The 24,711-nt window shown below is 32.5% G+C and overlaps 5 protein-coding genes across 6 annotated transcripts; 2 read left to right on the top strand and 3 right to left on the bottom strand.

Annotated features, from left to right (window-relative positions):
- Positions 1–846: 846 nt before the first annotated feature.
- Positions 847–1,602, bottom strand: LOC106298504 (probable calcium-binding protein CML26). Its single transcript, XM_013734639.1, has one exon. The coding sequence runs from the start codon at positions 1,545–1,547 to the stop codon at positions 1,068–1,070; it is 480 nt and encodes a 159-aa protein (XP_013590093.1). The 5' UTR covers positions 1,548–1,602; the 3' UTR covers positions 847–1,067.
- Positions 1,603–2,968: 1,366 nt separating this feature from the next.
- Positions 2,969–4,189, bottom strand: LOC106298424 (thaumatin-like protein). 2 transcript variants are annotated; one of them, XM_013734546.1, is made up of 3 exons: positions 4,031–4,189; positions 3,578–3,905; positions 2,969–3,435 (listed from the first exon to the last, which is right to left on the bottom strand). In XM_013734546.1, the coding sequence occupies exons 1-3, from the start codon at positions 4,149–4,151 to the stop codon at positions 3,087–3,089; spliced, it is 798 nt and encodes a 265-aa protein (XP_013590000.1). In that variant the 5' UTR covers positions 4,152–4,189; the 3' UTR covers positions 2,969–3,086. The 2 variants fall into 2 exon arrangements, with proteins under 2 accessions (XP_013590000.1, XP_013590001.1); XM_013734547.1 differs by having other exon boundaries at positions 3,578–3,902.
- A 2,161-nt stretch (positions 4,190–6,350) lies between these two features.
- Positions 6,351–7,866, bottom strand: LOC106299614 (GDSL esterase/lipase At1g73610). The gene is made up of 5 exons (XM_013735678.1): positions 7,635–7,866; positions 7,322–7,452; positions 6,980–7,216; positions 6,616–6,871; positions 6,351–6,514 (listed from the first exon to the last, which is right to left on the bottom strand). Exons 1-5 carry the CDS (start codon positions 7,864–7,866, stop codon positions 6,351–6,353), a joined length of 1,020 nt encoding a protein of 339 aa, XP_013591132.1.
- A 13,357-nt stretch (positions 7,867–21,223) lies between these two features.
- On the top strand, positions 21,224–21,997 carry LOC106298135. The gene has a single exon (XM_013734218.1). The coding sequence runs from the start codon at positions 21,224–21,226 to the stop codon at positions 21,995–21,997; it is 774 nt and encodes a 257-aa protein (XP_013589672.1).
- A 596-nt stretch (positions 21,998–22,593) lies between these two features.
- Positions 22,594–24,652, top strand: LOC106296228 (probable inactive serine/threonine-protein kinase fnkC). The gene is made up of 5 exons (XM_013732309.1): positions 22,594–23,011; positions 23,454–23,623; positions 23,708–23,990; positions 24,069–24,217; positions 24,307–24,652. The coding sequence occupies exons 1-5, from the start codon at positions 22,620–22,622 to the stop codon at positions 24,459–24,461; spliced, it is 1,149 nt and encodes a 382-aa protein (XP_013587763.1). The 5' UTR covers positions 22,594–22,619; the 3' UTR covers positions 24,462–24,652.
- Positions 24,653–24,711: the final 59 nt, after the last annotated feature.

The raw sequence follows: 24,711 nt of genomic DNA, 5'->3' as shown, positions 1-24,711 counted from the left end.
CCAGATCTTATCTGTGTATATGTGTATATGCTAAGATAGATTGACATATGCCTTGCGTCTCATTTACAGATATACAAGTTTGAGTCGGTTTTACTTCATAATTACTTAACTAGTTAGTTCGTAGAGTTTGCAAATATATAAGAAAATAGTGCTAGCACCTCACACGTACCTGCAGAGTTTGGTAGTGTAGATAATGAAGATACAACATATTTACAGTAGTAAGTAAGGTCTCTGGTTCTTGCTGACATAGTAACACATACACCATAGAACATATTCAGTTGTCCACAAAAAAAGTCTCAGCCTGTTAAGGAATACTGGTTGCGCTAAAGCCCTTAAATGCCCATATTTGTTGAAGTGATAGCTGCCTCGAATTCTTAATCACAATGAGTTCCGTTGGTCCACCAAAGGATTCTATCTCCAACACAGAAATCGTGTGGGCCTAATCCTCGGCGTGATTTGAACCCTTTGATTCGGTTTTGACATTCATTTATTAATTGTGTTCTATATTTTATTTTAAAAATCCATATTCCAAAATTTCTAGGCCACTCAAAAATGAATCAGACTTTGTCAACCATAAGGACAATCAATATAAATAATTTAATATTTAAAAAAACTTTTTGGAAAGGCTGTCCACACATGTAGCATACCAGTTCTCGTAGAAATCAGTCGTAGTGGAGTCAGTAAATGAATGGTATCTGATTCGTTCATACAAAAACACATAAGATTCTATAAAATATGACAATTTCATTATCCATTAGTTTCTCTTTCGAATTGCATTCGAATTAATGCAGTCCTTTCAAATAAGACTCAACCAGGCTCGAACTTATTCTGATGCAATGCTGAGAAAACACAAAGTAAAGACGCTAAAACCCGAAGTTTTAATATGTATATAGATTGCTTATATCGCAAGTAATCATACTTGCATAGGCAAGACGTTCATCATTCCATATATAGGAAGAGAACTATTTGTTTGTTAACCTAGAAATGTAAACAAGTACCATACAGTATATATTATATGTAACCATGGATCTCATTATACAACATACAAAGAAGGGCAACTCGGAACCCTAGGCGGATTGCTTGTTGAGTAGCTCAGGTGACGACATCATCTTCTTGAACTCCTCGAAGTTAACGTTTCCGTCGCCGTCAGTGTCAACACGCCCGATCATTCTCACGCAGTCTTCGACGGAACACGTCATACCTAGACGGTTGAGAACCTTGTGGATCTCGGAGGACGAGATCAAACCGTTCTTGTTCTGGTCGTAGAGATCGAATGCTTCTCGGACCTCTGTGGCGGAGGAGGATGAGCGGCATATGGCGGCGAACTCCTCCATGTTGATGAAACCGTCGCGGTCGATGTCGATGTCGTCCAACACTTGGTTGAGCTCAGCCTCCGTGTACGACGTTCCCATGGATTTGAAAACGTTGCCGAGCTCAGAGACAGAGATCTTGCCGTCGCCGTTGGCGTCGAACTGGTTGAAAACCTTCTTAAGGTCCATGTCCGTGGACGATGGTTTGTTGGTGGTTTCAGGATTTTCGCTCGCCATTGTTCGTTGCAGTTTTGTGTTTGTGAATCGTTGAGTTGTGAGTTTTGACGTTTATATAGATCTTCGCTTTCCCTTGATGCTCTCTTTTGTCTTTCTTTATGAACGATGCTCAATGCTTTTGTCTTTCTACCTTTCGAAGTTTTTAATTAGCTAAATATATTTATTTCTATTTTTAACTAATTAATCTTGTGTGTATTCGAGAGGTTCGCAAGTGTTTGACTGAAAACAGGTTATAATCAATGTTGGAGTTACAGTAGTTATGATTTAATTCGTTCAAAACATAAATTTAGATGTTACAAAACAATCTACGAAGAAACATTTGAAAAAAAAGCAAATGAATTGACACTTAGCAACAAAGGTTATGGAGGATGAAGAATGACATTTAATTTATTCCCAAATAGTTTCTACATGTTTTAATAACACTCAATCTTCTAACGGTTTCCTTTGTTGATTATTCGATTCTAGTGTACCCACGTATAGTTGTATATTAGTTAATGTATAGTGTTGTACTCTTTGACTGCATGTAGTGGGTTACGGGCATATCAAAATAAGGAATATGCTCTTCACTACATGTTAATGTGTGGCTCCATGGAGGATCTGAGACCAAGCGTGAGAGAGACATTTTCCATTCAATATGACAATATACATTAATAATTGAAATTGTCCCAATATTACAATATTTATTGAAACATGACTGTCATCTAATATTTTTATGAACATTTTCTTAAAACCAAAACAAAATATTAAAAACCACATGGACCACCAGTCCAGTGTAAGCTTCCTCCTCTCATGCATAATATATTTCTATAAATTTCGTTAGTTAACGTAAAATTGATCATGTTACATCAATATTATTAATTGAGAATCATTGTTATCATTTGCCCTTGATGTTCCCAGGAATATTATTTTTGTGCCATTGGAATACCTTTAAATATATAAACTGTTTATATAACTGCTTGTTAATAATACAAATATTTGTAACCTTCTCCTTTAATTCTAACAAGTCAAAAACGTATAACCGTAGTGGGTCCAGGCTAATTGAAACAAATCTAATATGAACATTAAATCTAACTAATATTCATTTTGTGTTCTGTTGATCATTGAAACAAAAAATATATTCGCCCTTAGTGGATCAGAATCTAATACATGTATTAATAGAAAAAATTAGGCGAGAATAGTATGTGCCGTTGTTAAGCGAACTTGGCATCACTAAAGTTATTGGATGAATGCATGTTCTTTTACGATTGGATGAAATCTCATGTGTGATTAGCTCTAGATCAACGAAAAAATAGATAGAACAATAAATTGGAAAGCAGCAAATTACGTCATTAATCTGAAAAAGTCTTAATAACGATTGGATGAAATCTCATGTGATTAGCTCTAGATGAACGAAAAAAAATAGATAGAACAATAAATCGGAAAGCAGTAAATTACGTCATTAAGCTGGAAAAGTCTTAATAACTCAAAAGAAACCTCGTGCCAAATAACAGAGTAAATTTATAAATTTATTCTTAATTATATTTAATGCTAAGATCTTAATCAACGGCCACGGTGGGGGCAAAAAGTGACGACGTAGTTAGCTTTGGTACACGTGGCAATGCTAGTGGGGTCATCGTAAGCGTAGGAGTAGGCCTTAGGACAAGCTACTTTGAAGATCTTGGAGTAAGCCGTGGGCCTGCACGTCTGTGGGTTACCGAACGAACCGGTGCAACAGTAGCGTGGTGAGTTAAAGGCAGAACATGCGCTTTTACAGGCTACTACCTGTTTCCCATCACGTGAACGGACTTGTAGACCAACCGGACACATTCTGTTCAAGTCGCTAACGCAACCTGCGTAGGTGCACTTCCCTGTGCCTTTCACAGGCATTATCGACATAGCTAAGTTGTATCTGTAATGTTATAGATTAACAAGAATATTAGTATGCAAGTGTAACAAAACCTAACACAAAGACTGATTCAAAACTTTGGTTTAAACTCTAAATGAGACATGAACTATATATTCAGTAGTTACTTATGTATTTAGACACATACCCATCAACGAGGCTGACGTCATAAAAGTCCTGGTCATGGCCGAGGGTGATCTCTGCGAGAGTAGCTGGAGGTACACCTCCGGCTCCGTTACAGAGGAGAGAACCACCGCAGTCTCCGGTGGCGCAACGACCACGGCCAGATCTATCGAAGGAGCAACCGTGGCGGCCCCAGAACCGACCAGACCAAAGCGATGGAAGTTGGAGAGTGTAAGCTCTTTTGGGAGAAAGTTTGAATCCGCCGCCGCCGAGTAGCGGCTGACCGGAGCTAGCTTGGATACCAGGCCAGACTGTGTATGTGCACTTGTTGTAGAATATTACCGTTGAAGCTTCTTGTCACATAAAGTAAAACCAGAATGTCACTAGTTTAGTATGATGTGATTAATTAATTATATGAGTATATGATCATATAATTAATCTAAATGTCTGAGATTAAAAAGAGTAAGAGAAAGAATACCTGAAGCGTGTGAGAGAAGAAGAAGGAGAGGGAGGAGGAAGAGGGATATTGAAGAGGCCATTGGTGGTTCTTTTGATTTCAAGTGGACTAGAAGACTGTGAACCAGCTTCTCATTTCTCATTGCCTTTGGGGATTTTCTCTTTATAAAGAGAGAAAAATATGGTGTCCTTTTTAATAGTTTATAAAAATATCAAAAATATCAAAAATGGAGAGGGCAATTTATGAAATGAAATATAATAAGAGTTTCAAATAAGCCATTATAATTTTTTATATGGATGTTATTAGTTTTTTAAGCTTACAATATCTTACTACTATATCACAGTAATATGCATATATATACGTAGTTGTCATCAAGACAAAGTTGTTAATGAAAGTTTATTCTAGATAATATAGAAAAAAAGACATTATTTACTGATAATATAGTAAAAAAGACAATAGTTTACTGATTTTCGATGCGAAAACTTGTACTCATTAATATGAGTTTATTCTGAATAGTTTACAAACAGAAATTAAATTGTATATTATTGCCATTTAAAAGGATTTATTCAAGAATTTGACTGCAATCACAGTTTTGTTACCTTTGTACACGTTCTAGATAATTTTAGATATGCAGTCTACAATTTCATTAACAATAATGTGATTCATGAATTCCGAGAAAATGGTCCATTTGCATTGCGAAAGAACAAAGAATATGTGTTTGGGGAATGTAATAATGACAAAACTTATCTCATCTTACGAGGCTGTCAGAAGACTTAGTGCCTTAAGGGAAACATTTTTCTATCCGTTGAACAATAAGTTTAAGGGTAAACAGTAAACACTTTTACGCAGTTACTAATTTCAAATTTTAATTTAGTTTACGATTTTAATTTGCGTGCCTATGGGTATGTTAAAACTTCAAATCTACAAAAAGAAGACGTTAAAACTGAAAAAAATATTTAAATATCGCCACTAGGTTTATTGAAATTAGGACTAGTTTAAAACTAAGGTTCACGTGAGGTTTTGGATTCATGTGACAGGCAAAGGAATCCAGCTACGGACCAGTGAGATTTAAATCTAGAGTTTTTTACAAAATAACAAAAGCTGTAAGAAAAAGATAACTAAAATGTCAGTATAGAAACAAGTGTTTCTCTCTCTCTTCTCTCTGTTCCCTATCTTCATCTTTCACAGAGAAAGAGGAGAGATGAAACTTGCTCGCCGGTTCCGTTCACCGGCTTAGGTCTCCCGTGGATCGGGCACCAGTTCTGACAACGACGTCTTCTTCAGAGTCGATTGGTCGGCTTTTGGTTCCGACGATGCACCAGCAGCTCCGGTGTAGTCGTTGGATTCTGGCTCCGAGTCTCACCTTCTTCCGGTGATGACGTCGGCGTTTCTCCGGGGTTTTCACGGCTTCAGTTTCTTGACTCGATCTTTTGGCGTTTGTGGTGTTTCGACTGCTACGGTTTGCTCTCGACTAGGGTCGATTGATGCTCACCGACTTATGGTATTACTGCGACAAAAGACTCGGAGTTGTGGCTTGCTTACTGCCAGAGTCATCTCGACGGCTTCTTCTTTTCAACGTCCTGTTTCCGGTGGATCGGCGGCGAGTTGTTCCGGCGATGACTCTTCAGTCGTGGTGTCGATGGTTGGTCAACACGTGTATCTTTCGCTCCTCGTTGTTGAGATTGCAACACGTGTTTTTTTCCTTTCGTTTGTATAGTGACTGGTCGAATGGCGTCTTATGTTTCGGTTGGTTGTCAGATGGGCCTTGGGTTTGGGCCTTTTGTTTTTGTTTTTGTTTTGTTTTGTATGGCTGTGCCTTTTGGGCTTACACCTTTAATAATAATTTCGGACGGAAAAAAAAAAAAAAAACTAAAATGTCAGTATTATCAAAAATCGACATGAAAAGATGCTCCCTGAATGCGGTGGTTTGAACTTTGAAGGCCCTCTGATCAAAGCAGGCATATCGATTAACTCGAAGAGAAAATGACAATAGCATAATAAATCTTACTACTAATTATAAAATATTTTGGAAAAGTTATGCTCAAACTTCAGAAAGTCATAACAAAAGTAACTTTTTTTTTAATTTGTTAAATCCACCGTTTTATGTTAGTTGATATATCTTCAGGAGGATACTAGCAAGCATTATCAGAAAGCTCCAAGGCCCGTAAATGAGATCTGAACCCTAATATAAAACACTACACTCAACATTAACATTTAAAATGTGTATTACGCTGAAAAATAATTATGGAGATTGAGACAACTGATAGATATTATTTCGTTAAACAGAATAACAGAACATGAAGTATTACTCAAAAAAAACTAAAAAAGTTTGAGAAATTGATCATGCGAGCTTTGCTTTGATATCTTGAATAATATTTGGTGTGATCGTTTGGTATGACTTCTGGGTCGGATGGGCAATATCCCAAAACACGTAACTAGACGCGTCTAAGCAGGGCATTATAGACGTTGGTGTACAACAACATCCATCAGCTTCATCAACGAACCCTACATTTTCCAACGAATGATAGCTTTTGTTACATGTTATCAATATATATATTGTAATCTAACGTATATAAGATTGTGTTTTTAGATTATGTCGTCATTACCTGAAGCTTGAGGGTTGTTGATGAGACCCATAAGAGGATTGTACATATCTACGTACATGAATTTGGCACCCGGAAATGTTGCGCCAAGATTGTCAAGTTCAACAGATAATTTCTGGTTAAACATAGCAGCTGCTTGATTTGAAAACACTTCACATACTTTGAATAAGTTTGCAATCGAGCTTCTTGCTCCCGGTAAGCAACCTAGCGGTAGTGTTCCCATAACCGCAAATTTTCTTGCACCCATATCGTATAAACTCTTCAAATAACACAAAGAAAATTAACAATACGATATTTTAGATAACATTTTTGACGAAAAACGATCACATGACTATATATGTTATCTTTGAATTTATTTAGTTTATACCTTTATTAGATCACGAGTCCAAGTTACTAGAAGATCAGTGTATGCTGGAAGAGTGTATTGTAACCTTCTAGTTACCGTAGTGAAATATGTAATAGCAATATCATTATTCCCCGCTGAGATTAAATAAACCGCATTTGATATAATTTCATTTGTTTTCTCTTGACTTCCTACTACACCGTTTAGTCTAGTGATGTAGTTTTGGAAATCTCTCACTTGATCTTGCACCCATATAACCCCCTAGCTAATACATTCACCAACAAAAAATCAAACAATATGTTACACTTTTAAACAAAAGAAAAGTGATTATAAATGATTCTGAACAGCATTTACAATGAAATTTACCTGTATCCTAGCAGTGATAGAATCAAGTCCAGATCCACCAGATGCAAAACACACACCAGTCACTAGATCGTTGCTCGAGAGGGCTGGATTACGATATCCTGGTAAGAGATTCTTCAATCCCAAACCTTCGGCTGCACACAACATTATTGATGTTAGATGATATATGTTTTAAATATAAAAATCCTTATTTTTTTTTTTCATCAAAAGTTTCATTCTAAAATCATGTCAATCCATACATGCAAAAAAATCCTTAATTAATGTTGCAAAATAATTATATTAGCAATGAACAAGTGCATAGATCAATAGTATATACCAATCATATCTGAAAAAACTCTCCCGTTTCCAAATCTTCCGGTAGGTAGTCCACCTAAATCTCTACCGTATGGGAAAAAATTGACCTTGGTAAGAGTTGCAAGAAGATTATTGTTGCCAGTATCTAATATTGAGTCTCCAAAAGCGAAAAGTGCTGAAACTGTTGATTGTTGAGCAGAACCAACATAAAGTAGACAAGTGAACACAAATGCCACTAACATTTTGGACATCATAACGAAATATTCTAGCTTAAAGTGTTTGGTTAATCACTGAAAATGAGATGTAAACAAGATAATTTAAGTGACAGAGAAAAGGGTCAATATTTATACACGATTTCCTTCAAAGATATCACATAATTTAACAAATTATGATTTTATCACTGTATTAAGATTTGGAAAGAAATATCAAATTCAACGAATTCTGCGTATTATCTAACAATAAACGTAAAGTATATAGAATGTGTCAAAATGAGAAAGATAATACAATCTCTAGTCAAGCAAATGATCCGTATCTGTTATTTTTTAACATTGACAGTTGCGAATTGTTTTTAAACTATTAACATATCGATCATCACCTTTGACTCAAAATATACATTTCTACTTCAGAACAAAAAACGACAACGACACGTTATATTTCTCCTCAAGGTAGGTCAGCAGTAGATTGACTATCTAATCTATAAATTTAGAGTCCTACCGTTGACAAATCATAGTAGAACAATTCAATTAGTTATTTAATATGACATATTTGATTATTTACATAATTAATCAAATATGTAATATATTTTAAAAATATTAATAATCAATAAATATATTAATAATAAATTAGTTTAAACTATAAATTTAAATTATATTTTTAGTTATAAAAATCTGTTGAGAAAAAAATCTAATAAAATCCAACTAAAAATTTAAATCTTTTATTCAATAATCCATTAATAAATTTAGTAATTAGTAATATTCTTATTATAAATTAATGTTAATTAAAATTTTATCATAGAAAAAATTTGATACCATCTTTTATAAATTTAATAATTATAATTTATATATTATATTAAAATAGAAGTATTATATGAATTAAATATGGTAAAAATATATTAAATTGATAAATTAATTTATTTTCAAAAAAATGCTTTCATTTAAATAAATTATAATTCAAAGGATTAATTTTTTTAATCTATGTCATATTTTCTACACAAAGTAAAATTATGAACATATGTTAAACTTCATATATACAACTACATATAATCTTTTTAATTATTTTGGAATTCACAGCAATATATTATTTAACAATAATTATATACAAAATATAATAGTATATAACTAAGCTTTAGTTCATTTATTATTAATACATATGCTATTAATAAACTCTGAAATATTAATAATTTATTGAAGATATTAATGTAAATAAATTTTAAATATAAATTTAATGTTTATATTAATTATAATAGAATCTGTTGAGAAAATATAATTTTTTTACCAGAAATTCATTTATTTTTTAATTAAATAATGAATTAGTTTAGTAACAAAAAAAAAATTCAAAAGTCATATAATCTTTTTATATGTTTTGGAATTCACAGCAATATATTATTTGAAAATAATTATATACAAAATATAATAGTATATAACTAACCTTTAGCTCATTTATTATTTATAAATACTATTAACAAACACTGAAATCTTAATAATTTATTGAAGATATTAATGCAAATAAATTTTAAATATAAATTTAATTTTTATATTAATTATAATATAATATGTTGAGAAAATATAAAAAATCGTACCAGAAATTCATTTATTTTTTAATAAAATAATGAATTAGTTTAGTAACAATAAAATTCAAAAGTCATATAATCTTTCAAACCCAAAAATAGTTGTGGAATTTTCCATACTTCTCTTGAACAAATAAATATTTTTGAAAATAAATATTCTAAACTCAAAATGATAATATTCCTAATTTTACAAATGATAAAATCTAAAAACATATTTTGAAATGAAACAAAAAAAAACAAATTATTTTGTAAAATCAAAAGTGATATAATGTTTTGAAATCTTAATTTAATAAAAAATCAGAAAAAATTAATAGCATACATCCAAAAAACTATTCTATATTGACATAATTTATTAAAATAATTTTTAAGACAGATGCTAATATGTATAAAATTTACTAAAATAATATGGTTATTTTTTTAACATAACAATGTATTTACTTATAAAATACCACAAAATACTAAAATGATAGATGTTAAAGTATATTTTTCTAAAACACAACATTAAAATATAAATTATCCTAAGCAAATATCTTTTCTATACTATAGATAAATAAATTTTAAATATGTATTGTATGCAAGCTGTAAATTTAATAAACATATATTGAAGCAGATTTTCTAATATGTAATAACAATTAATAACACAGTAAAATGAATAAAACAAATCAATATATATAATGTCGAATAAAAAAATAAACAATAAAACGAAAGAGTTACACAATATATAACAGTAACTGTTTAATCAAAATTTATAAAATTTACAAAATGAAAAAGCATATGCACTAACGTGCAGGTCAAATTCTAGTTTTCCTTTAAAAGAGTATTCACTTGTGACTCAGCGATCTAATCTTTGTTGAGTAGAAGATCTTTGTTTGTGGAAGCTCATTTGGTCCAGTGGTTTGACTAAGGGTTCATTAATGCTTTTACACCAGGAGGTCTGAGTTTCAATTTTCGGAGAAGGCGAAATTATGCTAATTAAGGGAGAAAATGCTTACAAGAGATCTGCAGCATAGCGCAAGAAGTACCTTCAAGCGTGGATCCCATAGGACGGCTCAGGTGATGCAGTCAGGCATGAATCCTCGTAAGACATGTAGAATTATCGGCTGTAGAATCGTCTGTAATATTTCTCATAGTTGTAATAGCATAATTATCCATCGTTAAAAAAAGAAAACCTTTGTTTTATTTATTTATTATCAGTAAAAATATCAATCCTATTATGTTTAGTAAGAAACATCAGTAAGAGCAATTGTTTTTTTCCGTCAAGTTGTTAAATTTCATTCAAAGGAGGAGTACAAAAGCTGGCAGAAGAACTAGAAATCCCCCAGAAACACAAGCCCATTAAAAAAAGGCAACTAAAACCCACTCCGGAACAACTTAGGAGAATACCGAATAGAGACAGAACAGATCAGTTAAAGCAATTGTATCCATAGTATCTAAACAAAATTCTTAAGAAAATTAAAAAATATAAATATTTAAAATTTCTAAGTTGGATTTTGTTTGAGTCGAGTTTCATTCTTCTCTAAACACGATTTGAAGATCCGGCACAATTGTCCAAATCTCCTGACAATTCCATTGCAAGCTTGGTCGGGCAAAATGAAACTTTATTTCCCCTCAAAGATTATACTGAAAAAATTGGAGAATAGAAACACACACAAAAAAAAAAAAATCTCAGGAGAAGGTTTATATACATCTTGTTCAAGGGCCACCCGACGTTCGTGCAAAGCCTGCTTCCTTCTCGCCAAGCTAGCTTGTAGAACTGCATTTCCTTTAGCCTGCAGTGGTCAAAGGAGTAATAACTTTATCAAACAAAATAACTAAGTCCAGTGCTGATAGAAAGAGTTCTAAGGACGGATAACAAATTATATCAAACATCTCGTAGATACTTGATAAATTCATCCGGCACAAGTCAGCTGCAGAGACTATGACGTAACACAATTATCATCCCCATGCAAGACCTAAGAAAACTCACGTTGCCTCTTCCCTCAAGATGAAGAACGCTCAGCGTTGAGTGTTGATAAGCCATCATCAATTTTAGTTCAAAGTAACTAAAATGTGACACCCATCCACAGTGCCGTGCGAAGGTCCACATGGGCTCGAGGCAAATATAAAAAATGGAGCCCTTTACAATTTGTTTTTTTTTGATAAAAATGTAATATATATATTTATAATATAAATTAAAACGATAATCTGGAAAATAAAACATAATCTTTCTTCTCTCTTTTTCTATAAACTGTTTCACCGAATTTTCATAATTTAGACTCCTAATTAGTTGTTTTAATATAAATATGATTGCTAAACATTCAATTATTTTCTGACATAATTAATCGTTCATTAACTTTAATTTAGCAGGGGTGATTGAAACCGGAACGTAAACATTACTTTAATTTTCCTATTTTATTTTGGAAAGTTGACAATAAAACAAAAGAATATAACTTACAGTAAAAGCATCGAAAAGCAACTTGGGGAAGTTGAACCTTGGATGATGGTAATAGTTAGCTAGTAATAGTGTTAACTAAAACCACTATGCTACACAAGACTTTTGGGAATCGAGGGCCCTAAAATTTCTATATATTTTGGGGGCCTAAGGCAAAAGCCTTTTTGATTACACATGAAACACGCCTCTGCCCATCCAACCAAAAGACCACGTAAGACGTACGGAAGGATAACTAACAAAACATTAGCCAATGGCTTAAGGAATGCATACAAATGGAAAACACTTTCAAACATTATTCCCATATTTCAGAATGCTGAATGTAGGTGTTTTATGACCTAGAGGTATGGGGAAGTGTGGGTAACTGATAAGAACAAAAACCTTGTAGTCATACAGGAATAAGAGGTGATAGCATGCATCAATCTTTAGAATCCTGTAGAATACAACTCACACTGAGATAAAGCTGTTTGAAGCAACCACAAGCAGGGGCGGATCTAGAAATTTAGTTAGACTGTGGCACACAAATATTTAACTATAATTGATGAAATAATTAATATAATATATTTATTATATATGTGAAATCTAATATTAAAAATAACAATAAACTGAAATATTTTATGACATTAAAACCATAAAACTCTATAAGAAATTAAGAATCTCTAAATGATTTTGATCCAAAAGAATTGAAGTAAATTCTCTAAATTAGCTTTTCGATGTTGATACACACTGTTTTTAAATTATATTTCCACTGTTACTTTAAAACGTTATATTTGCAAGAGATAAATAATGAAAAAAAATATTAAAGATGGTGTATAAACTTATTTATGATGAAGAAATAATTTTTATAAATAAGATTTTTTTGCTTTGATTATCACGAAAAGTTTAAAATAAAGAAGTATTTTTCCACAGAAAATGTTTTAGAAAGGAATCACTATAATTTATTGAGAAAGATTAGGTTTTCTAAATATTAGACATAATTATTTGAGCTGTATAATTAAAAATTGTATCTAAAGCTGGTTTTTATTTTTATTGGACTGCGACACACATATTTTATTTTTTAATTGGGCTGTGTACATTTCAATTCGATTGTAACTGGGTGGGGCACATCTTATTTTTCATTGGTTTAAACTAAAGAAAATCAAAATTTTATTTAGCTTATAAAGAAATATACAAAATTAGTATGTGGCACGTGCCACAGGTCTTTTAGCGGTGGGTCCGCCCCTGAGTCCACAAGAACAGAGTTCCAAGCGAACACCACCCAACTTAGATGTAGTAGATAATTTAAATATCTTCCTTAGTCCAATGCCTGAACAGAAAGCCTATGATCATTTCAAAGACTATAGCTGAAAACATACCGCATCATTAGTTGTTGAAACATTTTCCCAGAAAGCGTCTTACTGATGATCATTTCCAGAGCGCAGTGATTTAATCCGAGTTTCTTTATGATCAACTTCTATTAAAAAGGTAAAACGTGATTTATATACACACAAAATCAAAATACAAACTGAATCGTCAGATGATCCACAGAAACTAAATTCCGGACTAGCAGAGATCGTTTACAACAACTAACGAACTCCAGCCTCAAGAAAAACGCCACAAAAGCAGTGATTCACTCGAAACGAAGGCAACTCCTCTCTCTAGACTTTTTCTCCTCTGTTTCTTTTTGTTCGTTTTTTCATTCTTCACCCATGACATTAGAAAAATAGAAAAATTTAACATCGTCTCATAAAGCTTATATGGTGTACTACATGATGTTAGAAGCGAATGCATGCGTCGTGTATCTCCTTAGTTGCTGACGATTACACTGTAAGATATCAAAAATATGTCTCACATCACAAAGATTAGACAAAGAGTGTCTAATATATAAAATATATAAAGAGAAGTCCAACTCTAATTAATAAGAAGTTTTTTGGGATGAAACCAAAAATAAAAACGATGCGGACTTGCTTAAAATCCAAGATGGACAATATTGTACTAATCAAAACAATATAGAGTTAGACATGGATTTAATAAATCTCAATAATTGGTAAATGTGAGATATCAAAATATGTCGGCCTTTTGGGATGAAGTCCAAAAGTAAATCTATGCGGACCAGCCTCTTAAGCCCAAAGTAGACAATATCGTACTAATCGGATAATATAGAGTTGAACATGTGTTTTAACAATCCCAACAATTGATACCAAATCAAATATCTAGGAAAAAAAAGAATTATAAAAACAATTCTTCTTATCAGCTTTAGAAACTACTCAAAACTAAAGCTCTCAATGTTTCACTCTTAGATCTTATGGAACACCTCTCTATTAGACTTATATTTATATGAAAAACAATTCCCTTTAATATGTGAGATATGAAAAACACAAATATAACCTAAATAGAAATCTTAATTTTCATATTCTTAAGTTTCCTTATTGTTTATCTTTACATATTAAACATATAATAATATGTTAAGTTTCCACAAACTTGGAATTATCCAATATACACGAGTTTCTGAAACGCAAATTCACATCAAAACTCTCTCTCTCTCTCTCTCTCTCTCTCTTTCTCTCTCTCTCTCTCTGTGTATGTGTGTGTGTGACCGTCTCTGACAATTTGGTTTCTCTGTTTCTGTTTCAGGTAAATAGACATGCTAATTGTATGCAGTAGAACAGTAGTGATTCTTGTAATAATAAGGTCTCAGAAGGAGTAGTAAGCAACACTGCAGCAATAACAGACAAAAAAACTCGATTTTTGTTACCTGTGGTGGCTCAAGACGAGCTAATCAGCAGGAATTCTCAAAATTGTAGCGGATCAGGAAAGTAGTGACCAGTTCTGTTTCAGAGTGTTTCTTCGACTAAATTCGAAAATGTTCTCGACACAAGAGATTCCGTCGATCATCATCAGGTAATAGATAATACCATACTATGCTAGATTGGATGCATCTTTGTACTTTTCACATTCTAAAGTAGTTTGAAATAAAATTGAGATGGTGTAGGTTTTTAGTGCTTCTCTTTTCTTTAGAGCTTATATTTTGCTTTTCATGATAGGTAAACGCGAAAGACTAACTGCTCTGTTTGGTCTAGATTCAAATATCCCCGAGCATTGAAGTTAAATATAAGACACACGCAAAGTCCTATCTACAAATTCCAAAGTGGAACCAATGTTGTGTAAAATTTTATTGATATATTAGATATATTATTTACAATAAATTATATTGTCAAACTTTCCTACTAAACTTATCTTAATTTAAAATATAACTGTTAAGATTGAATGTTAATTGGTTTTCTACAATATTATAAACTCAACTATAATCCAATAGTATTATCATTGTATACATAAATGGAATAATCACTTATTGTAAATGTGATGATGCTTCGTAAGAAATTAAGTTCATGTTGTTGTTATCTGGACAGGGGTATTTGATAGGACGACCATAAGCAAGCAAACAAATATTGAAGTCGGTCCAAGCCAATTATTGATGTGAGTACAATTTTATTACATGTTTTCTCTTACATTTATAACCGTTTAAGTAGTTATTTTTATCAATGTTTAAATAGGCCACGAACATGGGAGATGGTTACAGCTAACTGGTGATAAACACAAATACATAATACATATAGAAGATCACTTCCCATGTCCGTAAAGGTTAGTACAATCTCTATACTATTTTATGTTATAGTTGCAAAGTAGAATAACAGATTAGGTGGCTAAATCGAATGAACAACATGTGGAACATGATAGTAGAGTTGCTTTACTATCAACTAAATATAGAATTAAAGAGATAATAACCTTTACTCACAATTAAAGCAAATAAATAAATGTAGCTTGTGCAGAATATAGAGAACAAGATAACATAGTTTTCAACGAAACAAATAAACTTAAAAATGAATATCTCAAAAATATAACATAGTTTTCAACCTTTTTCTCATAAAAGAGAAGGTGAACAGTGGCTTCATTCATCAGTCTTCAACCCTTTGCTCATAGAAGTAATGAGCAAAGGTTATAGTTGGCTCAAGACCAAGATCTTGATGATTTATGATGGTAAGTCTCATGAGTGTTATCATCTCTTCTTCAAACTCCACAGCATCGATCAAATCACCATATAATGTATTTCTTCTTACATTTCAGATTATCAATACTCATCATTTACATTAGATTACTTTGTTCCACCATATTTTTTTCATGATAAGTCTGATCATCTTTTGTACATTTGTTTATCCTATTAATTTGAAATGAATAGATATTTTGTTTTTTTCAAGACCCTTTCAAAATAGTTCATATGGATTCTAAGGATATGGTCAATCATACTTATCATGTGGAAAAGACGATCATACTTATCATGGAAAAAAAAAGGTGGAACAGAGTAATCTAATGTAAATGATGAGCATTGGTAATTTGAAATGTAAGAAGAAATAAATCATATGCTCATTAATAGCATAAAACAACAAACCAATGAGCTCAAAATTGTTCTTGCTTTGTCCATTTTTGAAATTTTTCTTACTGTTTTCATCTAAAATTTGATTTAAGAACGTTTTTGTATTTATGTTGAGTTTGATGTTTAGTTTTGGGGTTGATTTGAGTTAATATCTTGATATGATCCTTACTTTCCCATGAAAATCATTGGCAAGCTCAAGCTCGAGGAATATATGAAGGTGGAACATGGCACTGGAAAACTTTTACAAGGATTGAATGAACGTACGGATTTGCGAAGCAGCTATTCACACCATGCTTGGAGTAAGTTTGTGTTCTTGAGTTTCACTTGTAGTATCAATTAGTTTTCTTTTGTCGAAATGGCTTCTCTTTCAAGCGAATTGTCTATGATTATTGAATTAAGTCAAAAAATGTACCTACAATTTGGGTTTTTCTCTGCAGAACAATACCACCATTGGTGTATCTGCCTCGTATATAGCCATGAACTTTTTTGACAAATTTATCTCAAATTTATCTCAAATTTATCTCGTATATATAATGTGTCAAAAATGAGAAAGATAATATTCTCTCTAGACTCTAGTCAAGCAAATGATCTGTATTTGTTCTTTTATGCCATTAACAGTTGAGAAATTTTCCTAAACTATATTTCTATCATCGTCTTTGACTCAAAATATACATTTCTACTTCGGAACCAAAAAAACAACAGCATGACACGTTATATTGCTCCTCAATGCAGGTCAACACAAGATTGACTATTTTCCTTTAAAGAGTATTGACTTGTGACACAGCGATCTAATCTTCGTCGAGTAGAAGATCTTTGTTTTATTTATTTACTTATATCAGTAAAAGTATCAATTCTATTATGTTCAGTAAGAGATATCAGTTAGAGCAATCTTATCCATAGTAACTAAATAAAATTATAAGATAACCTTCTAAAATTCTAAGTTGGATTCTTTTGGAGCTGAGTTTTATTCTTCTGTAAACCCGCTTTGAAGATCCGGCACAATTGTCCAAATGTCCACCATAAAAACATTAACAAACTGTAAAAGAGTAAAAATACATCACAAACCAAAAGCCACTTCAACTAATCAACTTAAAACGTAGAAAATAATGGAGTACCTAAAGACGAGTTAAGGGCATTGGCTTCACGGTGGAGATGAAAATTCCGTTATGATTGTTACGAGACCAACTATTCAAAGGAAAAGAATGGAGAATAAAGAGATTTTGACCTCTTACACTAGTACAAAGCTGTTTTGTACTCTAATTTATTTGCAATCGTACTTTTCCATTCATCATGATTTTATCTTCGTTCACATTAATAAGATACACATTTCACCATTAAATTCATGTTTAAAGGTTACTTTATTTATATTTCAGTACGTTATATCAAAACCCTGATTCTAATTTCTTAATGGACCCACGATCCATCAAATATCTTAAATTAAGAGAAAAAAATCACTAAAAGCATTTTAGTAGAAATTTTTAAATAAATATTTTAGTAAGGAAAACAAACAAAAATTTGAAAACGAAAAAAAGAAAAGAAGAGATTTATGATTTTTTTCAAAAAAACTGCTGAGATACTCTAAAAAGTATATGTGACTTCATTTGTGGATTAATAAATAATTTAATTTAATTATATAACTTAACTATTGATATTATAATGGTAAGAGCATTAGCATGGTTGAGGCTCTCCAAAAGATTTCTCATTTGTGTTATATTAATGTTTTAAGTTATAACTAAATTTTAATATATATTAAATATTGTACTAGTAGAATAGTGACACTTAAAGAGAGAATCTCTCATTTTTGATTCAAAGTTTCTTTATATACAATAGATTCTCATATTTCCTTATTCTCTCTCTTATTTTAATATTTTTATTATTAATTTGACTGAAAAACAGTGATTAAATATTGGAAAATTAGACTGTATAGCTATGAAAAAACACTAATTAGCTAGATGATCATTTTCCCTAATACACCTATACATGGTGTGGCTTTTATATAATATTAACATTTTATCTTTCTATCCTACCGGCAAAACCTGCAAACAAAAACAGTTTCTTTTATTAATTATTAACAACAAAAGTAATTCGTGGTCCTCCAACATTCACGTACCTTTTGAAAATTATTTTTCATTTGGTAAATTCATAATAGCTTTGGGAAAAAGAAGTCTATTTTTGCAAAAGCTTTAGCGGGTGATGTACGAGAAGCATCAGAGATTCGAAAATCTACATATGCGACGAGCAATTCTAGGCGCGGTGCCAATATGACTGAACTCTTGCCGACTTCCCATGTACGTTTTGCGGAAAATACTTTTAACTACTGTAAGTCACAGTTGCAATATTGTTCCATTCTATTTGACAATTTTATTATGTTCCATTCCATTTGACAATACTATTTTAACATGTTTCATTCCACTTGACAATTACTAAAGAGTGTTCTATTTTGTTTAAAAATATAGTTTGTAATTTTTTTAAGTTAATATTTGGATTTAGGGTATATGGATTTAGGGTTTAGTGATTATGGTTTAGGTTTTAGTATTTAGAAGGTGAGTGGTTATAGTTGGGATCAGCATTAACTTATTCTATGGAATGAGAGACATTTCATAATTTCATCAAAATATACTATGCTATTTATTTTGTTCCATTCTATTTGAGTTTAGGGTTTATATGTGGGTTTATAGTTTAGTGATAGAGTTTATATTTGGGTTGATTGCTTATATTAAGGTTTAGGGTTTAGGGTTCATAATTTCATCAATATATACTATGCTATTTATTTTGTTCCATTCTATTTGGGTTTAGGATTTATATGTGGGTTAATGGTTTAATGATCAGAGTTTAGAGTTTATATTTGGGTTTATGGTTTATATTTGGGTTTAGGATTTACTGATTAGGGTTTTAGATTTAGTATTTAGTATTTAGGGGTTGAGGTGGGGTTGGGATAAAGTTTAGTATATAGAGGTTAGATTCATATACTACTTGAGTGGTATGGAATACACTCTTTATTAATTTTTTATTTATTTATATGAGGTAAAGAAGTGTTTGACGTAGCTGATTTACGTAAGGTGAAAATAATGGTGTTTTACTCTTATCCATAACACCAAGTGACAACGTCATGCACTCTCTCTTTCTTTCACCGGAAACTTGCTAATGAAAAGGATATAACCGAGAAAAATATGAGATAAAAGCTAGTTACTTAGCAACGTCAAAATCAATGCTAATTTCTTAATTTTCATTCAAAATTTGGCTACCGAGCAAATTCTCCCTTAAATATTCCCACCGCGGGTGCTCTAAAAAACTTGGAAAGTATCTAATGCATTGAGGTTGTTCAGAGAATGTTTTCCAAGCTTAGGTTTGGGTCATATGCTTTAGACCATTTCAAGTCGTTCACCCAATTTTTCATTTTAAAATAGAAAAACTCTATAATAAAGTTGTGATATATTCCAATGATATTCAATTTTAGAGTAAAAAATAGAATGATGAACAAACAAAAAATAATTTACTATATATATAGAATAAACTCATTTTTTACTCTATTGTAGAGTAAAAAATAGAGTACCATTGGAACATTTTTAATTTAGATTATATTTTAGAGTGGAAAATAGAGTGAGATTGGAGATGCACTTATGACCAACATAGAGTTTTTTTTGTTGTTACTCACTATAAAGCATTACAAATTTGTAGTAATAAAAATATTAGGGGTGATTGGTTGGACTGTAACTGTAAAAAATTTACTGTAGAATTTGTGTTGTAAGTGTATTGATTGTACATGTATATTTACTAAAGTAAATTTATCTGCATAGATTTTTGTTGTAATTATAATAACTGTAGTTGTAAATTACTGGCTGTACTTTTGTAAAATAAAACATAATTGGATAAAATGTCTTTGTACCTTTAAAAAACCTTTATGTTATTAAAAATAATGATTTATTAAATTTATTCAAAATAAAATAAAAACCATCTAAAAATAAAAATAAAAGTCAAAGAAAACCATTGTTCTTCTATCTTTTTTTTTTAACGCTGATTTATTATGATATTACAATTATGAAAAAGATTACATAGACAATCCGACAATACTACCTGCCTTATAAGGATCTACGCCTAACTGCATCACCTGAGCTGTCCTACGAAGTTCACGCCTGACCGAGTTTATTTGCACCATGTTGAAGATCCCTTGTAAGCCTTTTTTCCGTAGCCTGCATAATTGTTTAATAAATCGTTTTCTCTGGGAATTGAAACATGGACCTGCTGGTGTAAAAGCTTTAATAAACTCTTAGTCAAACCGTTGGAATAAGGAGGCTTCCATAAGTGATGAAAAAATGTACTTGAAAAAATGAGTGATGAAAAAATGTACTTGAAATTTAGTGTTCGAGACTTAATGCTTTGAAAAAGAAAAGTTAGTATTCATAAAACAAGTGTTACGTTAGGATTTTCTTTTCTTAAGTTATCTTTTGATTTTTTTCCTTTTTGTTTTAGTTGATAATTTATGTTCTTAATTTTATCTAACTTTAAATTATTAGTTTATATGATTAAGGATAATCATTGTATTGAATATAATATTATCTATATACGTACCATGTTGTTGAAAAAAAAAACGTCAATTTGAGTTTATTTTTTCTACAGCCCAAATAATAAGGTTATAAGGTTTTTGTCTATTACAAATAAAAAAATTAAAGTTTTATATTTTTGGTTTTATCTTGAAAAAATAAAACTACATTTTGATTGGTAAAAGTTTGTAAAGTTTGGCAGTAGGTTTTAATTTTAAAAAGTAAAGCTACAACATGATTAGTTATGATTAGGGATTTAAGAAAAATTAAAGCTAAAGTTTGGCGTATTCTCTCTGGTGCCTTGGCGGTAAAGGAAAGATTGAGATCGAGAGGCATTCAACTTAATGTTACATGTTCCTCTTGTAACAATGGTGGGGAAGATATTGGCCATGTTCTCTTTCACTGTCCTTTTGCTAAGGAAGTATGGTCTCTTTCGTCGATCCCCATGCCGCCTTCAGGGGTGTGGTCTCGCTCTGTTTTCTTAAACCTTCTACACCTGATTAATTGTGGGAAGCGAAGGTCTCAGGCTCCGGAAACTGGGCTGGTTTTTCCCTGGATCCTATGGCAGATATGGAAAGCAAGGAATGCATTTTGTTTTGAGCACATACGCTTGGACCCTGTTGTAGTCTTGGATAAAGCACTGGTGGAAGCAGAAGTATGGAGAGAACTTCAGGCTCCAGCGGCACAGCGATCTTCTCAGGTGTCAGTAGCTCAGGACGCTCGGCAATGGAAAAGGCCGCCTACTGGGTGGGTTAAGTGTAACTTTGCTTCTTCATGGTTAGACCCTACTAGTGTGTGCGGTGGAGCTTGGATAGTAAGGGATAGCTATGGCAAAGTCATCTTTCACAGCAGACGTTCTTTGCCTCCTTTACCTAACCCCGTGGAGGCTGATCTTCTTTCTCTACTATGGACTTTGGAAGACATGGCTAATCTGCGTGTTGATAAAGCCATCTTCGAGTCTTCTTCACCTTACTTTAGAGAGGCCTTCCTCATCAACCCTGCTCCTGGTCTAAATCCTTTGATAAATATGATCATGCTGCGCTTCCATGGTTTTTCTGAGTGGGATACTGATCTTGTGCTTTTCGAGAGTAATAAGGTGGCCGCCTTCATTGCGAACAGTGTGACAAGGGATCATCGGCTGCAGTCTTATATTGGCTCTGGTGGCCCCTCTTGGCTTCAGACCTTAATATTGCAGGAGTCGGGACTGGATTCTTCCTAGTGTCCTCTTCTCTCTCCTTTTATGTTGAGATGTTGCTGTAATACTACCTACGGGTAGTTGCTCTACTTTTATGTTGCTTGTTGGGTTAAAAAAAAAAAAAAAGATTTAGTGTTAAAAAAAAAAGAAGTACCAAGTTAAAGTTCAACCAATCACTGCTATTGTCTTTGAGTAGGAGTTTAAATTTAATTTGACGAAATTATACGTGTAAACCTCTTTTGAATCATTATATGAGAACATGAATCATTTGTATTTTGGTTGAGATAAACATTCAAGAAAATCAGCATATTCTTTTTGAAGTAATTTGTTGAAACCCTATTCACTGCTAAACAAAATAATTTAATTTGAAAAGTGCAGAATTTTCGTGAATATGTACGTGTCACTCTCTGATGAAAACTGATATAAATAATTGTAATAAAAAGCGATTGATCGGATTCGGATATAGTAAAGATAAGATAGGAAAGGTCATTTCGAGAGGAAATCTAAGGTCGGTCCACTTTTCGAGTTTGGTACAATTGTAAATGGAACGTGACCCTCGTGCCGTTTATATCATTGGGTCAGTACAATTCTTTGTCTATATAACAAACAAAACAAAATATGTGTTAAAACATACTCAAAAGGGAAAATGTATACAGATGAAAAGAAAAAAGGCAAAAACCATGGCTCAATCTTTGTCTATTGCGTCCTCTGCTTCGTACTCATCGTGGAAGTTGCAAGATTCGCTAAACCTTATTACGGCAACCTTCACAACCTAATGGAGACAGAAGCACTAGTAGTAGAAGAAGGATTCGTGGACGTGATGAACTCAGGGAAACTCCCATGTCCCTTCAAGACATCTCGCTCTGCCTCTGCTAGGAGTCACGAGAAGCTCTCGGGACTAATAAGACGAGAGGATAGAGCTCGTCCTCCATCTTCGTACTGCGTGAAGTTTCAGAACTTTGCAACTATGGCGAAACTGGTCAAAGACAATGGTGACAAGTACGAGTCACGTCCTTTCTCCGTCGGTGGATACAACTGGTACGTACATATCTCTAAGCTGAGAAGCCAAGCCCATATATATATGTTAGCGTTGACTTATCTTCCACTTTTCATGTGTGATATTTTAATGCATTAAGCTGGATCTTATGAATATTATAATTTGTAAATGTTTAAATATATATTTCCTCTGTTTTATATTATATTAAATATCATTTTAAAATTATGAATTTGTATCATTATAAATATTGTGGTATATTTTCAATGCATTTATTTGATAATTTTTTCAATTTTATCTTTAATTTTTAAGTTTATTAATTAATAAAACTAAAAAAAAAGTAGAGGTAAAACAAAAAAAATTAACAGTTTCATTAATGTGTGAAAAAACTTTTTGTATTGTGAAAAAGTAAACTACACTATTTATAAAACTTAAATAGAAGGATAATAAAAGTAACTTCTTTTTTTTGCTTGAAACGTTTACCAGGACGTTACTAATCTACCCTAACGAAAACAAGCCAGTGGGCTCGGGTGGATTCGTTTCGATGTACGTGAGAATCGATAACTCAAGCCTGATAGCCAACCCACACGATGTGTATGCAGAGATCACATTCCTCACATATAAAAGCACTATAGACAGATACCATTTTCTTCAGGGTACTAATTAATTAGAAAGTGTGAAAGATTTGCTTAATCTTTTGGTGGTTGCTTCGGACTAACTAGTTTTGTTTGGTTTTGCAGAGACTGATGCACAGAGATTTCATTTGTTTAAACAACAGTATGGACAGCTAAACTTTCTTGAGATTGGTTACTACAGGGATCCAGGACATGGATTTATTTTCGACGGTGGACAAAGTGTGTTTGGTGTTGACATCCTCGTTGCTAACCCCTTTGAGAAATGGGAAGTTTTCTCTTACGAAGAAAACATTCGTGACCCTCTTTTCAACTGGAAACTCACTAAGTTCTCTACATGTAATCTTGACTCTTACACTTCTGGTTCGTTTTCTTCTGGAGGAAGAGACTGGTGAGTGGTGATTCACTCTCTCTTGCACTTTATGTGTATCTCTAGAGACTAGATATGTGATTGGTGTGTACTGTGTAGGGTATTGAAAGTGTATCCAAATGGAGTTGGGCATGCAACGGGCAATTCGTTGTCACTCTTTTTGTTAAGTGCCTCAAATGAAAAGGGTTACGTGAAAGCCAAGTTGCGAGTTATTGACCAGATTCGGTCCAACCATTTGGAGAAACAAGGTTTGATATCTACTAGTGTAGACTACTTGAGCTCATTTGTAAGAAGAAAAAAACATGGTTCTAATCAGTTTTTGATTTGTTTACCGTAGTGGAGGGATGGCCTAACGCAACAGAAAATGGATGGGGGTTTGAGAAGTTTATATCTTTCGCAGATCTCAATGACTCAACCAAAGGTTTCCTTGCTGATGACGCCATCAAGTTTGAAGTCGAGATCTTGTCCTTCTCTAAAACCGACACTCTCTAAGTAGGGTTTAAAATGATCCTACAATCACTCTTTATGTGTTGATTTTCCTGTTTTTACCGGAGATAGTACGTTGGTGAAAAACCAGCAGACTAATCTCCGCCGCTATGTAATTCCACGGTGGCCTAGTGAATTAACATCACTCTGGTTTACTGTTTGTCTAATAATAATGGGTTCGAGCTTTACTATGTTAACCTTGAAGAGATGATAGGTGTAAACATGGTTTGATAACATACACAACCAAATTTATATA

This window comes from Brassica oleracea, chromosome C6 (assembly GCF_000695525.1).
Source record: "Brassica oleracea var. oleracea cultivar TO1000 chromosome C6, BOL, whole genome shotgun sequence".
NCBI classification, from domain to species: Eukaryota; Viridiplantae; Streptophyta; class Magnoliopsida; order Brassicales; family Brassicaceae; genus Brassica; species Brassica oleracea.
The sequence above is the reverse complement of the archived record's forward strand: the minus strand, read 5'-3'. Positions and strand labels throughout refer to the sequence as shown.

Excerpts from the sequence above, each read along its gene's own strand:
- LOC106298504 (XM_013734639.1), bottom strand. The coding sequence starts at position 1,547 with ATGGCGAGCGAAAATCCTGAAACCACCAACAAACCATCGTCCACGGAC.
- LOC106298424 (XM_013734546.1), bottom strand. The coding sequence starts at position 4,151 with ATGAGAAATGAGAAGCTGGTTCACAGTCTTCTAGTCCACTTGAAATCA. Across the intron at positions 3,906-4,030 it reads TCTTCTCTCACACGCTTCAG|AAGCTTCAACGGTAATATTC; the intron begins GTATTCTTTCTC and ends TTATGTGACAAG. Across the intron at positions 3,436-3,577 it reads GACGTCAGCCTCGTTGATGG|ATACAACTTAGCTATGTCGA; the intron begins GTATGTGTCTAA and ends ATAACATTACAG.
- LOC106299614 (XM_013735678.1), bottom strand. The coding sequence starts at position 7,866 with ATGATGTCCAAAATGTTAGTGGCATTTGTGTTCACTTGTCTACTTTAT. Across the intron at positions 6,872-6,979 it reads GGACTCGTGATCTAATAAAG|AGTTTATACGATATGGGTGC; the intron begins GTATAAACTAAA and ends TGTTATTTGAAG. Across the intron at positions 6,515-6,615 it reads CAACAACCCTCAAGCTTCAG|GGTTCGTTGATGAAGCTGAT; the intron begins GTAATGACGACA and ends TGGAAAATGTAG.
- LOC106298135 (XM_013734218.1), top strand. The coding sequence starts at position 21,224 with ATGCCGCCTTCAGGGGTGTGGTCTCGCTCTGTTTTCTTAAACCTTCTA.
- LOC106296228 (XM_013732309.1), top strand. The coding sequence starts at position 22,620 with ATGTATACAGATGAAAAGAAAAAAGGCAAAAACCATGGCTCAATCTTT. Across the intron at positions 23,991-24,068 it reads TCTTCTGGAGGAAGAGACTG|GGTATTGAAAGTGTATCCAA; the intron begins GTGAGTGGTGAT and ends TGTACTGTGTAG. Across the intron at positions 24,218-24,306 it reads CAACCATTTGGAGAAACAAG|TGGAGGGATGGCCTAACGCA; the intron begins GTTTGATATCTA and ends TGTTTACCGTAG.